A 16,590-nucleotide genomic window follows, 5' to 3' on the forward strand; every position below is an offset into this window, starting at 1 on the left:
TTGTCACATTGTCCCAGTTGATTTTTCACAACATTTATAAATCACATCACATCTGGGTCAAAATGCTGAGGGGGAGAAATTCGGTTGATTTGCGCCTCCCGTTAGCGCCCTAAGAGGGCGCTGATGGGGCGAAAACCAACTGGCGCCCCGCTAACGTCTCCCGTGAAATTCAGCGGGAGGTTAGCAGCGGTGATAACCGTTAGCACCCAGCGGCGCTGCGCCTCCGGCGATGATGTCATCGCCATGCGTAGCGCCCCGCTCACGCCCTGGCGGCGATCTTCTGTAGCGCCCCCCTGACTTACCGCTGCACGCTAGGTCCAACAGGGTCAAGAGGGGCCTACCTGCGGCTGGGGCGACGCAAATTAAAGGGGAGGTGCCGGGCGGCCATTTTTGTTGCTGGCCGCCTGCCAGCACTTGCCTCCGCTGCCGTCCCTGGCCTCCTGACCCGCCCCTCCGCAGAGTGCCGGCTGCGCTCCATGAGCCCGACACTCCTCTTGAGTGCCAGGCTCTTTCGCCGGCACTCCGAACCCTGGTGGCCCTGCTGGCCCCCTGGGTCGCGCTGCGCAAGGCCCCTCCCCTTTAATAAGGGGAGGAAGGCCTGCATTACCGTGGCTCGACGTGCCGCAGAGCATGGTGCTGCGGCATATAATGCCGCGATATTCACTTGCAGCACCCCAAGAGGGAGGCGGGGCGCTTCCAGTAGCACCCCGATTCCTTCTTGGGGCGCTACCTATGAATTACAGGCGCGGGGGGCGCTAATTTCCACGGTGAAGTTAATGCCCCAAAGGGGACGCAACGCAATTTTGCCCCCTGAGTGCCCCTAAGTGCTACAGGACCATTTAAATTCAATGGCCTTCTGTAATATCTTGGGGCTCCTTCACTCTTCAACCCCAGATAGGAGCATAAGAACATAAGAAATAAGAGCAGGAGTCAGCCATACGGCCCCTCGAGCCTGCTCCGCCATTCAATAAGATCAGGGCTGATCATCGACCTCAACACTACGTTCCCGCCCGATTTCCAATCCCTTGATTCCCCTAGAGTCCAAAAATCTATCTATCTCAACCTTGAATATACTCAAAGACTCAGCATTCACAGCCCTCTGGGGCAGAGAATTCCAAAGATTCACAACCCTCTGAGTGAAGAAATTCCTCCTCATCTCGGTCTTAAATGGCCTACCCCTTATCCTGAGACTATGCCCCCTAGTTCTAGACACTCCAGCCAGAGGGAAACAACCTCTCGGCATCTACCCTGTCAATCCCCTTCAGAATCTTGTATGTTTCAATGAGATCACCTCTCATTCTTCTAAACTCCAGAGAGTATCGGCCCATTCTACACAATCTCTCCTCATAGGACAGCCCTCTCATCCCAGGAATCAGTCTAGTGAACCTTCGTTGCACCGCCTCCAAGGCAAGTATATCCTTCCTTAGATAAGGAGACCAAAACTGTGCCCAGTACTCCAGGTGTGGTCTCACCAAGGCCCTGTACAATTGTAGCAAGACTTCCTTACTCTTATACTCCAACCCCCTTGCAATAAAGGCCAACATGCCATTTGCCTTCCTTATTGCTTGCTGTACCTACATGCTAGCTTTCTGTGTTTCTTGCACAAGGACACCCAAATCTCTCTGAACACCAACATTTGAAAGTTTCTCACCATTTAAAAAAGTCTGTTTTTCTATTCTTCCTACCAAAGTGAATAACCTCACATTTCCCCACATTATACTCAATCTGCCACCTTACTGCCCACTCACTGAGTCTATCTATATCCCTTTGCAGACTCTGTGTTCTCCTCACAGCTTACTGTCCCACCTAGCTTTGTATCATCAGCAAACTTGGATACATTACACTCGGTCCCTTCATCTAGCTCATTAATATAGATTGTAAATAGCTGAGGCCCCAACACTGATCCTTGTGGCACCCCACTAGTTACAGCTTGCCAACCTGAAAAGATCCGTTTATCTCTACTCTCTGTTTCCTGTCCGTTAACCAATCCTCTATCCATGCTGCTATATTACCCCCAACCCCATGAGCCCTAATCTTGTGTAATACCTTTTATGTGGCACCTTATCGAATGTCTTTTGGAAATCCAAATACACTACATCCACTGGTTCCCCTTTATCTACCCTGCTGGTTACATCCTCAAAAAACGCTAATAAATTTGTCAAACACGATTTCCCTTTCATAAAACCCTGTTGACTCTGTCTAATCACGTTATGATTTAAGTGCCCTGATACTACTTCCTTAACAATAGATTCCAGCATTTTCCAGACGACTGATGTCAGGCTAACTGGCCTCTAGTTCCCTGTTTTTTCTCTCCCTCCTTTCTTGAATAGTTACATTTGCGACCTTCCAATCCGCTGGGACCGTTCTAGAATCTAGGGAATTTTGGAAGATCAAAACCAATGCATCCACTATCTCTTCTGCCACCTCTTTTAGAACCCTAGGATGTAGGCCGTCCAGTCCAGGGAATTTGTCGGCTTTTAGTCCCATTAGTTTCTCTAGTACTTTTTTTCTACTTATATTAATTACATTAAGTTCCTCACCCTCATTAGACCCTTGGTTTCCCCACCATTTTTGGTATGTTTTTTGTGTCTTCTGCTGTGAAGACATATACAAAATATTTGTTTAACGTTTATACCATTTCCTTTTTCCCCATAATAATTTCTCCTGTCTCAGCCTCTAAGGGACCAACGTTTACTTTTGCTACTCTCTTCCTTTTTACATACTTGTAGAGCAGCACTGCCTTTATCCGCAAACATGTTTTCACACTGATTAAAGTGAGGATCAGTGTTCCAGCTGTTAAGGAAAAGCACAGTCAGTCTTTCCAGCCTCTGTCCCAGGTCTCCCAGGGCTGCTCCCTCCTCAGTCTTGTCTCCCTTGTCTCCCTCCATCTCCCTCCTCAGTCCCGTCTCCCTCCATCTCCCTCCTCAGTCTTATCTCCCTCCTCAGTCCCATCTCCCTCCATCTCCCTCCCCAGTCCTGTCTCCCCCTCCTGCTCTCTCCCGAGTTCCATTCATTTGTATCGTAGCCTAAAATGATATCCACCATGATAGTGGTGCCTGAAATTACTTGGGACCTGGCGAGATTCCAAAAAGCAAACACACACATCTGTATTTTCCAAATGGTGTTGAACAGAGGGATCGAATTGAAAAGCAGGGAGGTTATATTAAACTTGTATCGAACCTCGGTTAGACCACACTTGGAGTCCTGTGTACAGTTCTGGTCTCCATATTATAAAAAAGGATATAGAGGCACTGGAGAGGGTGCAAAAAAAGATTTACAAGAACTGATACCAGAACTGAGAGGTTATACCTAACAGGAAAGATTGAACAGGCTGGGGCTCTTTTCTGTAGAACAGAGAAGGGGTGACCTGATCGAGGTCTTTAAGATTATGAAAGGGTTTGATAGGGTAGATGTAGAGAAAATGTTTCCGCCTGTGGGGGAGTCCAGAACTAGGCACCATAAATATAAGATAGTCACTAATAAATGTAATCGGGAATTCAGGAGAAACATCGTTACCCAGAGAGTGGATAGAATGTGAAACTCACTGCCACATGGAGTAGTTGAGGCGAATAGTATACATGCATTTAAGGGGAAGCTAGATAAACACGCAAGGGGGAAAGGAATAGGAGATTACTTGCTGATAGGGTGAGATGAAGTAGGGTGAGAGGAGGCTCGTGTGGAGCATAAACACCGGCATAGACCAGTTGAGTCAAATGGCCTGTTTCTGTGGTGTAAATTCTATGTAACAGTAGTCAGAACTCAATTCTTCAACAAATACAACAAACAAAAACCTCTTCTTTTTAGCCACAACCATAAGTTTGTTTGCTTTCACTAGTTGGGGTAGAGCATCGCCTGTGGTGCTGTTCGGTACCACAGTGGATATTGGTGTCTCCTTAGAGAAATACAGGAGGATCCCTGGAATGTCTGCTCGACCTGGAAGTATTTGTATGATTGACGAGGTGCATGATATTCCTGGAAATACCTTGGGGGGGAGGAGGGGGAAGATTTGGGTCAGGGAAGAACTGCAGCCCGGCCTGTGCTGAAGTCCCTGAGCCTGTCAGACTTCTCGGTAATTTAAATATTAAAGGCGGGCACCCCCCGCCCCGCCCCCCCCCCCGCTATTCCCCGCCATTTGTAGCACAACCGGGGCCCCCGCAAGACCCGGGGGAGCAATTTTGCTGCGACGCGATAGCATTGGTGGTCCTGAGGGCTTCTGGGAGGGAGGGGAAAAGGAAGAAGCAGACTTTTAAGTTCTCCCCCTTGCTCCCGCACGCCCACCACCACCCCCCCCCCCAACCCGCCGATAGCCCTAGCAACGTGAGACCTCTGACTTGCAGCATTGTAAATGAGGAAAATATGTCGTGGGACGTATCTTCCTTGTTTAGATCACTTTATAGTCTGCCCCATATTCTTCACCCTCTGCCGACAGTCCGCAACAACAGGACCCATCTGGCCGGGGCCTACATGTTTTTAAGCTCTGAGGCCCTTAGTTGTTTGTTACTAACTGACCTTAGCAAGCGACGGCATAGCACCCACCTGTCGCCCTGTGAGTAAGCAGCTGATACTGAAACTCTTCGAGCACTGTTGCTCAAAGAACAGCATCAGCTACGACATCACATTCCTCAGATAACAAGTGCAGTCAGGCCTTAAATTCCTCCTTCGCAATAAGGAATTATTCAAGGTATAATTGCAGCATTTCCCAAACTGCAAAGGCGAGATTAATTAAATCAGTATCCTCATGCTCAAGCCAGTGACTAATTAATATAATTGAAAGGCTACAGGAAGTTTGAACAAGCCTTCATTCCATCAAGATTAACAAAATATCTTAACGTTTACTGTACCAGGCTCTTTTTTAAGCCTGATGACTTTGTCTTGGTTTGACCAACAACACTTCAAAGTATTGCAAAGTGTTTACAGCCCAGAAACAGGCCATTCGGCCCAACAGGTCTATGCTGGTGTTTATGCTCCACACGAGCCTCCTCCCACCCCCTTGAACAGAGCTTAAATCCCCTCAAAGCTTCCATCAGAGAACCTTGCCATTGCCCTCACTGCGGGGACTAAGTCCACAGGGGCTGCCCTAGAATCAGCTCAGTCACCGGACAGTGAATGGAAGGCGGACGTCTCCTGAGGAAGAGGAGGATGATGCTTTTCTCTTGTGTTTCACGATATTACTCTGATATGGACCAGGAGGAGCCAGTTCGAACTGGAGAAAGGCAAGTTTAGGACTAATGTATGGATGTCCTCCTTCACATAAGGATCAACACATGGAACGAAACTTCGGATTGAATAGTGGAGGCAAAAGCACTGGAATCATTTTAGAGACAACTTGAATCAGCACCTTCAGATGGGGAGGGGATGTTGTGCAGGGTGGGAGGCAGCTGTGGGCTGTATTTCCCTCCTCCCACTGACGGCAAGTTAGTGGAGGGCTTCTGCCCGCTGCCCTGACCCTGCTGTGACCCTGACCCTGCTGGGTCATGGGTCATTATTTAGGCAGGGCAGCGTCCCAGTGGGATCCCTGCCACCAAGAGGGCCGAGTCAAGGCCTAGAACTGTTCTGGTTGTGAGGCCTGAGGAGAGGAAGAAGAGCCCGCTACTAAGCCCCCTCCCTCCAAAAGAGCCTGCTTCTACTGACCATGGGACTAACGCCCTCCCCCACCCCCACCGCACACAACCCCCTCCTGGGAGACCCTGGCGTTGGTGATGCATGGCGTGTAAATCAGCTCGGATACCAGGCCCTTCCCCATCCGCCGTGATTTCCATGCGGCCGGGTGGTGAAGGGGCAGCTGGTCTTCCCTGCTGGGGAGATGGAGGAAAAATACAGGATGGGCTAAGATGGGGTGGTCGTCCTCTCTTCCTGATTTTCCTTGATTTTCCTCTGATTCCGGGCAGTGTAACGCAGGAAAATCCAGCTGAGGTGCAGTGGGATGAGTTGCTTCCCCCATCCATGATTTATCTTGTGAGCTTGTGAATGAATTAAAGCGCTCTGATGGTCTCAATAACTCACTCTACCATATGTATCTGTTTCCAGTTTTCCCACTTCGTAACACTAAGTTCTGCTAGTAATTTAAAACTCGAATAAAAACATTGGCTGACAGGCACCTGGCCTATATTATTGCCAGTGTTTAGCAAACCATGTGTGTAGGGACAAGGCATCAGTTCAGCTAACGCTTCCTCTGTGTTTAGTTCCTCTTCTGAATTGCACATCGCATGTGCCCAGGCTCCATCCTGCTCTAATGTACCGTCCAACCTTGTTTTGCTGCATTCTGTTCCATATTTTGAATGATTGTGTCCCTGTTTTATATCTACCTTTGATGGTGCCGGCTTACTTTATATCTATTGGTCAAGGGGGGAAAATTCAGTATTGCCCTGTTTGGGGCGCTAATATCGGCCGGGCGCAAATTTTAGCGCCCGGTGCTAATTATCGCCTCCGACTGCAAAATTCGCCTCTATCGCCCCTGGAGGTGATTTGAGCGCTAAATCAGGCACTACACACCTCTCTTAAGGCGCTAACGTCGGGGAGCGAGGCGCTACCTCAGAACGCTACCAAAGCTCAGGCGATGTCAGTTACCATGGAAGCCAGACAGACTGGTGCCGTCCAGTTCTTAAAGGGGAGGGGCCATCTTGCTGGCCAGCCACTCCCTGCTCATTGCAGCCTTGAATCTCGGCCTGGAGAGACTGGAGGGATATTTACTAGTCCTAGCCCCTTTAGGGCTACCCCGGATCAGGCGTATTTCTCAGACGTTCACTTTCAACTAAAGTTTGAGGTAGCCGAATCCTAAAGATGTTTAATTGGGTCTAAAGGTCCGGACTATCTCTCCCTAAAGGAAAGGAACAACCCGAGAATGTTACCATTCTCCAGATAGCGCTTTTAATAAGTTTAGTTAGACTGTAATGTCCCAGATATTATGAGGGTCCAGAAAACTCCCTCAGAATTCTGCAACTCCTCAGCAAAGAGTGTACAGAGATGGAGTTTACGAGTTTTTGATACAGAAGTCTTATGTGAGACAATTCTAAAAATATATAGATTTATTGAAGAACCAACATGCAATTTACAGTTGGTGAATCAGTCAATTGCAACATTAACCGTTCTAAAAAGAGAAAAAATGCTATCTTATTATTAACAGAGAATCTTACTTTTAAATCTTAACTTTGCTACAGTATTACAGTTCTTAAAGTTCTCTATACAGGATATCCATCAATATCAAATACCTTGGATCCCCGAGGTACAAAGAGTACTACAGAGCCACCTCTGAAGCCGAGAATCACTTTGCCCGATTAAAGCGAGTCTGTTATCCCATTTGAGAGTTCAATATTTATACCATTTTCCAGTGGTATTTCCTTTAAGATTTTCTGCTGATGCAAGCTAATTATCTCTAGTCATTTTTCTGCCGAGCTCTGCAACTCTTACTGCCACCTCAGCCAGAATCTTGTCTCATCTCTAGGTGTTCTAAGTTTACCATATAAAAACGGTGTGACGGCAGGCGTTCCTTACTTTATGTCATCTTTACAAAGATTAAATTAGAACACCTTATCCAGCGTGAACCATTGTTTTGTTCCCAAAAGGTCAGCCTGTTGGAGCCCTTCACCTTCTTTTTCAATAAGGTTATTTATTCAGGGTCAACAACTATCTTATCTCAATAGCCAGAATGCTTTCACAGATTTTTCATTGTTAAGTTTCTAAATTTCCCAAACCCAGTTTGTCCTGTTTTAATAAGACCAGAATTCTTTCATAAGATAGTGTATTTTTCGGAATAGGTTATATGGCTTATTCCTTCACAAGACCTCAAAAGCAATTGTGTTGGGAGCACTAATGGATAGGCCCACGGAAAGAGCTCGGCACTTAGGAACCTCAAAAGTGGTGCTGAGGGCCAAAACTCCTTAGGGCAGCGTTAAAACCAAAAATTTTGCCGACAAGAAAAGGCAGGACGCGCCCGCCTTTAAATGGCGCTCCCCCAGCCCCTTCTCAACTTGAAAACGTTCCCCTCTACCTGTCGTTCCTAGCGGCAGGCGCTAAGGCAGGGGGCGTGACTCAATATCCAGTCCGGGGCGCTATCGGGGCGTTGCACGCTTGACTGATGTCACAATCTGCGGGCGCAGGAGATCGTGGCGGTAGTGCTTAGCGCCGCCAGAAAACAACTGGTCAATTTTGCGAACGGTGCCAACATCGCCGCGCCCGGGCGCTAGCTGCACTTAGGGCGTTAACGGGAGGTGCAAAGCAACCGAATTTTTCCCCCAAGTTATTTAAAAATAAAACACACATTTAAAAAAAATATTCAAATATGAAATCAAATGTCTCAGCTGGAAAACCCATAGCAGCGCACAGAACTATCGACCCGTAGAGGAATAGCAATCTATAGAATAATCGCAGTCATTATTAATATCAGCCCATAGAATAAAGAGCAATAGCAAGCTATGAATTATTACGCTACTTGTTCAGATAGACATTAAGGATCCCACGGCACTGCTTGAATAAAAGTAGAGAGTGTCCTGGCCAACATTCTTCCTTCAATCAACTCCACCCGAAATAGTCCTGGTCACTCATCTCATTGCTGCTTGCTGTGCATAAATTGACTGCCACAATCACCTACACAACAGCAGTGTCAACGCTTCAAAGTAGTCCATTAGATGCAAAGCACTTCGGCACATCTTGAGCTTTATGTAAATGAAAGTTCTCTCCTCTCTTTGTCTCCAGGTGAATTTTACTGTGAAACTGGAGGCCAGAGAGTGTCCAAAGGATGAGAAAGTGAAGACATTTACGCTGAAGCCGATTCGGTTTAAGGATACCCTGGAGGTGACCGTCAATTTCAGCTGTGCCTGCGACTGCGAGAGCGACGCAGTGGAGAACAGCACTCAGTGCACCAATGGCAATGGGACCTACGAGTGCGCAGTGTGCAAGTGTCACCCAGGGCGCCTTGGACCTCACTGTGAGTGCACGGCCGGGGATTACTCAGTGACCAATCAGGACACCTGCTCCCAAAATGGAAGCGACCGCATTTGCAGTGGCCGTGGGGAGTGCATTTGTGGACAGTGTGTCTGCCACAGGAGTGACGTCGGGACCATATCCGGCAAGTTCTGCGAATGCGATGACTTTTCTTGTGGACGCTACAAGGGGAAGCTGTGCTCAGGTGAGTGGAATAACACTCTGCTGCTTGAAAGTGTTTGCCGGCAGTCTCAATGCTTGTCCATCACTGGCCAGGAGGAGGTGCTAGTTGAGTGCGGCAGTCATTGCATACCTACCAATTGCTTCCAGCCCTGCGCACACTACTTGACGTAAGAAAACTACTAGGCACTTGGTCTAAGCGTTAAACAAAGCTTTAATCAACTGTTTTACAACATGGAGGTCTAGTTGTGTCCTTCACTAGTTCCTGTTAAGAATGTCCTGCGCAAGCTGGGCCCGTGCCCGAGTATTTATACTCTCCCTGGACAGCGCCACCCACAGGCCGCTTAGTATTATTTCATAAGTCTTTCTTTCATGAATGACTGATTCATGTCACTACTCATGGAGCTATGAAAACGGCTAACCTTGCGCTGGTTGAACTCGCTACCTCGTGGGCTTACCTCTTCTGCACATGTGCTGAAACATCACGCACGCACGCACAGACGAGGTGAGCCATGATTGATTATGGGGCAGGTTCAATTCACCACAGATCAGCAGCCCACACGACCAGTGGCAACAGGGGCGGAAGAAAACATTGTCCACTCCGAAATGGGCAACTGTGGACCATCCCCCACAGTTTGGCCTGTTGCACTGTGCAGACAATGTGCCTCCTGCCCTGGCTCCCAACAGCATAAGAATCTCCTCATTCCATGGCATGTTGAAGCATCTCAGATAGGATAAGTAGATGCTAAATGGAGGTGTAACCAGGCATCACCAAGCCAGCAATGTTAAATCCATTGGCGAAGCACCATACAAAGCCCATTGCACTGTACCAGACCGAACCCAGTAATATCTGTACATTCAAGATATCGTAACAATGAGATAATTTCCGTACTTTATTATGTTTCCAGTCTTGTCGAATTTGGGGAAATCTCTCAGAAAATACATGGCCTATTGGGAAAATATAATCCTGATTTGGCAATATTGCACTAAAGGCCCCCTGTAATCTGAATTTGGAACGGCTTCACTCAAGCTCCCTCGTGAATATGAGTATGCAGGCTGGGCTGGCAATCCCAATCCGACTGACTGGAACATTACATCTGGGCAGAGTGCAGCTACCCAACCTGTACTCCTCCGAGTGGAATGTTTGACATTGCCTCACGCTGATCCCACACACGACACGTGGGCGTGGTCTTTCTATATGAAATGACTTTAATTAACGATCAGAGACAATTAAGAGTTTCACAACACTCATCAAACTCCAGGGCCCCAGAGCTGAGGTACACAGGCAGTCCGCCATGGTCCAACTCCTGAAGCTCATGCTTTCAGAAAGCCTCTAGTCTGTAGACATCAGTCAGCCAAGCCTCCGTTTATTCCTTTTATCAATCAGACTGGAGTTATACCTTCCCCGGCAGCCCCATTCGCCAGACTGGAACCTGGGTCAAACCAAAGAAGTTAGTGGAAAAGATTCCAGTAAGAATTAGGCTCAGCTCCAAGATTCCGTACATTCGGCATTTTCCCCCAGTCTGAATTTAGAGCGGTTTCACTCAAGCTCCCTTTCAAAGAGGATGGAAAGTCTAGGGGAACAAATTTCTATTCAAAATCCTCATCCAATGTCCATCTGAAAAGAATCTTATCTGATCACTCTCCAAAAGCATTATACCAATCGCTATTCTCCTTCGGAGAGAAGTGAGTAGGGTCTCTTTGGGGTCAAGGTGGCTTCAAGATGATACACCTGGCAATTGGAGCTCAGAACCAAGTTGACCTCTTATAGTCCTGTACTCAGTAATCCTATACCTGAACTAGGCAGGTCCGCACATTATGATTGACCAGCTAACCTGGAGAGTCAGGCCAGGGATCCTCCCACTCCGCGCCAGGTAACCATGGAAGCCATTAGCCAAATGGATAGGACCGAACAAGTAGCAGGAAACATAACCCTGTGCATAGTTGGAGGCCCCTAAGCCTTGGCTTTGCCAAGAGTAAGTGGGAGGTGGCCCTTTAAGGAGAGAGTGTGCAGTCCATATTGAGCGAACAAAAATCAAAAGGTGTGTGTGGAGTTCTCAATAAGTTGAATTGGGGACAGTCCGACACGGTGAAGGGTTGCCATGCTGATCCAAAAAATATATATGTTCATTGTAGCATCCTCAAGTAAGCCCATTATATTGAGTCTCTGTCCCCCTCCACAATGTATCTTATGGGAGTAGAGATACTCCATTCACTTTAATGGGAGCTGGCACCTCACACTGGCCTGAGAAGTGACCCAGAGCTGGCAGACCCCCTGTGAAGCTTGCCCACCAGTGTTATGTTTACCTGGGGTGCTCTGACACTCACTGGCACCCAAGTGAATCAGAAGAGCAAGTTCCCATTACAGTCAACGGTGCCACCCCCATGATGTCACAATCAGAAGACTTAATTATTAGGGTGTGTGGGCTGGAGACTGCTCCAACTTAAAATAATTGCGATATGATTCAACACTAAGATGTAAAGACTTAGCAGAAAGAGAATTCCTTCAGCCCTACTTTTAGAATTATTTTCTTAATCCACTTATAATGTGTTTTCTCCCCTCCGTTTAGTTGGTCCGCACTAACTGTCAGGATCGAGGAACCCATCTGTTGATGAAAACTGAGTGAAGCAGATTACTAACCCATTTAAAATAAGGAGAAGCTAGATAAACACATCAGGGAGAAAGGATTGGAAGGTTATGCAGATGGGGTTAGATGAAGAGGGGTGGGAGGAGGCTCGTGTGGAGCATACGAGTTGTTCAAAGAAGAATTTAATGTGATACAGAACCAGTTTATACCCCTAAGAGGCAAGAGTTCTATTTGACAAAAAATGCATGACAAAACAGGTAGAGCTAAAAGAAAAAGCATACAAAAAATGCAAAAACTGGCACAGATCCTGGCAACTGGGAGAGATACAAACAGCAACAAATGGTGACAAAATAGAGCTATAAAAGGGTGTATGAAAAGAAACTTGCAAGGGATATCAAAATCAACACAAAACATCTTTACAATTATATTAGGAAAAGGAGGGTGGTCAGGAGCACTGTGGACCCCTTGAAAACTGATAGCGGTGATACTGTAAATAAAAATAAGGAAATGGTGAACATGTTGAATAATTACTTGCGTCAGTATTTACAGTAGAGGATGAGGATAGCATGCCAGACATCTCAAAGAAACTAATATTGGCTCAGGGATGAGGACTCACCAAAATTAACTTAAGGAAAATAACAGTAATGAAGAAAATAATGGCACTAAAGAGTGACAAATCCCCAGGACCAGATGGTTTCCATCCCAGGGTTTTAAAGGTGTTAGGTGAGAACATTGCAGATGCCCTAACTATAATCTTCCAAAGTTCTCTCAATTCAGGAACGATCCCTTTAGATTGAATAACTGCACATGTCACTCTGTTATTTAAGAATGGTGAGAGAGGGAAACCAGGGATTTATAGACCAGTTAGCCTAACATCTGCTGCCGGGAAATTACTAGAGTCTATAATTAAGGATAGAGTGACTAAACAGCGTGAAATTTTTAGCTGATCAGAGAGAGCCAGCATGGATTTGTAAAGGGTAGGTCATGCCTGACAAACCTGATAGAATTTTTTGAGGAGGTGACTAAAGTAGTGGACTGGGGAATGTCTATGGTGTTATTTATATGGACTTCCAGAAGGCATTTGATAAAGTCCCACATAAGAGACTGTTAGCTAAAGTTGAAGCTCTTGGAGTTGAGGACAAATAATTGACCTGATTAGAAAATTGGCTGAGTGGCCGGAGACAGAGAGTAGGGATAATGGGCAGGTACTCTAACTGGCAGGATGTGACTAGTGGTCGGTGTTGAAACTATTTCCGCTGGTTGGGGAGTCGCGGACTAGGGGACGTAGTCTAAAAATTAAAGCCAGGCCTTTCAGGAGTGAAGTTAGGAAACACTTCTACACACAAAGGGTGGTAGAAGTTTGGAACTCTCTTCCGCAAATGGCAATTGATGCTAGTTCTATTGTTAATTTTAAATCAGAGAGATTAATAGATTTTTGTTAATCAAAGCTATTAAGGGATATGGGGCAAAGGCAGGTATATGGAGTTAAGTCGCAAGTCAACCATGATCTCATTGAATGGCGGAACATGCTCGAGGGGTTAAATGCCCTACTCCAGTTGCTATGTTCCTATAAACACCAGCATAGACCAGTTGGGCCAAATGGCTTGTTTCTGTGCAGTAAGATCTATATAATAATCTAGGTCAAAACTGTGAGACTCCAATGCCGGTGAAGAGTCTTGCTAAAAGTGGGCGTGAGTGTGACTCAGAGAATAGCGCTAGTGTCCTAGTCCAGTCTCTGACCCATGTTTGACTCTAATTTGACATCCCATTGAAGCTGTGTTTATTTATTTTTTAAGTGAAAGACAGCAAAATGTTTTAAAAATAAAAATGAGTGAGGACTTAAAGGTATACATACACCTCTCTCGGAATGGGAATCCAGAGTTTAGTTTAAGCACTGTATCACTCGGAGCCAACCTAGGAACATAGCAACAGGAGGAGGCCATTCAGCCCCTCGAGCCTGTTCGGCCATTCAATCAAATCGTAGCCGATCTGTACCTCAACTCGCCTTTGCTCCAAGTCCCTTGGTACTCTTAAGCTAAAAAAAAAATCTGTCAATCTCAGTCTCAACCCCCAGCATCCACAGCCTTTTAGGGGGAGCGAGTTCCAAATTTCCTCTACCTTTTGTGTGAAAAAGTGCTTCCAGATTTCACCCCTGAACGGCCTAGCTCTAATTTTAAGATTGTGCCCCCTTGGACTCCACTCCCCCACAAGAGGAAAGAGTTTCTCTGTATCTACTCTTCTCAAATCCTTTTATCGTTTTAAACACCTCAATCAGATCACCCCTCAACCTTCTAAACTCAAGGGAATACGAGCCAAGTTTATACACAGCCAAGCCCAGTCCTGTCCCCATCCAGTGGCCAGAGGCTTGCATTTCCCAGCAGTAACTGAGACAAACGGACTGATTTAACGGACGCGCGCCATTGGCGGGGAGACCCACCGTACGTAGCAAGAAACCGCAAGCCGATTGGCCATGGTTGTCCATCTGTTACCGGGCACCTGCGATTTCCCGGTGCGCTGAAAGGCCGGGTTGCGAGCCTTCGGAAGGTCAGCCCCAGAAATCCGAAAAAGAAAGTTCTGGAAACGCACGGTGGCTCTGCCAGCATCTGAGGAGAGAGCGAAGGCAGGCTTGTGTTTTGGGTAGAGATCCTGCATCAGAACTGGGAAGGGAAAGTTAGGACAACTGCTTTACAGAGCTGACCAAAAGAAAGGGGCGGGGAAGGAACAAAGGGCAAAGGTCGTGGGTCGGGGATGCCAAGTAATATTGCGGTGTTTTTTTGGCCAGCCCAGGAATCTGACATGGTGAAACCCTCTCCGTGTTTACCAGTAGGGCTTCTATTTGCCCAATACACAGTGCACACCACCTCCCCATGGAGACACACCCCCGCCCCCCGCCTGAGCTAAAACCAGAGAACTTAGTCACTGCTTGGTGACAGCCGAGGTTTTGGGACACCCAAATTAAATGATTCTTAAAAAAATAATTATCTTCCGTAACCACCACATCACACAACATTCCCGGATTGGGAAGGAGGGTGGGTGGACTGGTCCCAAGGGCATTTCTCTGGTGTTCTACAAGGAGAGACGCCGAGTCACATTGAGTGTGTCTAACCGGGTGCATTAGAGCAGAATCATCACTCACTCAGAGTACTGAAGCACGGCTGCGAGTGGTCTCTCATTTCTCTCTTTTACTCTGTCTTTTTCTTTAAATAGATTCCTTTCAGAAAATAACATTTTGCGACAAAGCATATGAGTAATTTGAGACAGAACGGCCCAACATTTGTGATCGGAGGCTTCCCGCGGGTGGATGCCTCCAACCTGTAAAATATCTTCGCATTTACCTGGTGGTCCGGGAGGTACGGAGGCTCGCGATCCTGGGCATCTCTGGGTTCGCACGGGCAGAGCCCCATGTATCTCGGGCGCATGGTACAGAGACTCGCGATCCTGGGCCTCTCCGGGTCCGTGCGGGCAGAGCCCCATGTATCCCAGGGGCGCATGGTACAGAGACTGGCGATCCTGGGCCTCTCCGGGTCCATGCGGGCAGAGCCCCATGTATCCCAGGGGCGCATGGTACGGAGACTCGCGATCCTGGGCCTCTCCGGGTCCGCGCGGGCAGAGGCCCACGTATCCCAGGGGCGCATGGTACAGAGACTGGCGATCCTGGGCCTCTCCGGGTCCGTGCGGGCAGAGGCCCACGTATCCCAGGGGCGCAGGCGGTTCGCAAGTGCTCCTGGGATCACGTGGGCCAGCCCAACCAATAAAAGAAGGGAATCCCCATTCGTACTTATGGGAGTTCCGTACGTTCAGAACTCTCATCAGTATGAATGGGGATCACTTAAAAAATACACAAACACATGAAATAATTTTTTTTTTAATACATATTTTAAATTAATTAAAATTCCATTTAATTAAATATATTAAACAAGAATGTAATTTTTGGGGGAAAAATTGAGGCGCTAACTTCACTGTTAGCGACCCGAAAAAATTAGCGTCCCCGTGGCTGAAATTCATCGGTAGCGCCCCAAGAGGGAAGTGGGATGCTACTGGAAGCGCCCTGCCTCCCTCTAGGGGTGCTGTGAGGGAATATCGCGGCACTACATGCCGCAGCGCCACGCTCTGCGGCTCGTCGCGGTGTTGCAGGCTTTCCTCCCCTTCTTAAAGGGGAGGGGCCTTGCGCAGCACGACCCGGGGCCCAGCTGGGCCACCAGGGATCGGAGTGCCAGCAAAAGAGCCCGGCACTCAAGAGCAGTGCCGGGCTCACGGAGCGCAGCTGGCACTCCGCGGAGGGGCAGGTCAGGAGGCCGGGGACGGCAACGGGAGGCAGGTGCTAGCAGGCGGCCAGCAACAAAAATGGCCGCCCGGCACCTCGCCTTTAATCTGCGCCGCCCCGGCCGCAGGTAGGCCCCTCTGACCCCTTCGGACATAACGTCTGGCGGTAAGTCAGGGGGCACTACCGAAAATTGTGGCCGGGGCGCTGCGCAAGGCGATGACGTCATCACGCTGAATTTCACGGGAGGCGTTGGCGGCGCCACTGCCGGGTGCCAGTTGCTTTGCGCCCGTTAGCGGTAGGGCACTAACGGGAGGCTCAAAGCAACCGAATTTTTCCCCCTATATGTTTCAACAGGGCTAAAAATAAACTTACCTGAAAATGATAACATTTTATTTTTCTATTTTTTAAAACTCTTATGCTGGGAAAAGCAGGCCTTACGCCAGCTTTTACCGGGCGTAAGAATTTCACGGGCATTCAGCGGGCAGAAGTTGGGCAAATAGCGCGACTCTCCACCCGCAGAGGCCCTTCTCCCGGGGATGCAGAGGATCTGTCCAGAGGATTCTTGACAGATCGCAAGTTCTGGGTTTACGTGCATTCGCTTCACACTCCTGAACCCGGAGCTTGTGTGGTCCCTACAGG

At 47.9% G+C, this 16,590-nt stretch overlaps 1 protein-coding gene across 1 annotated transcript in view; it reads left to right on the forward strand.

Moving 5' to 3' along the window:
• LOC147101474 (integrin beta-3-like) overlaps positions 1-16,590 on the forward strand; it is a 120,655-nt gene that overhangs the window by 83,151 nt on the left and 20,914 nt on the right. Inside the window, exon 10 of the mRNA XM_085966612.1 lies at positions 8,692-9,124. Within this exon, the coding sequence (XP_085822738.1) occupies positions 8,692-9,124 (433 nt within the window). The remainder of the gene's footprint in view (positions 1-8,691; positions 9,125-16,590) is intronic.

Source organism: Somniosus microcephalus, chromosome 24 (assembly GCF_052327205.1).
Source record: "Somniosus microcephalus isolate GS21.2 chromosome 24, FLI_Smic_1.0, whole genome shotgun sequence".
In the NCBI taxonomy this organism is placed as follows: Eukaryota; Metazoa; Chordata; class Chondrichthyes; order Squaliformes; family Somniosidae; genus Somniosus; species Somniosus microcephalus.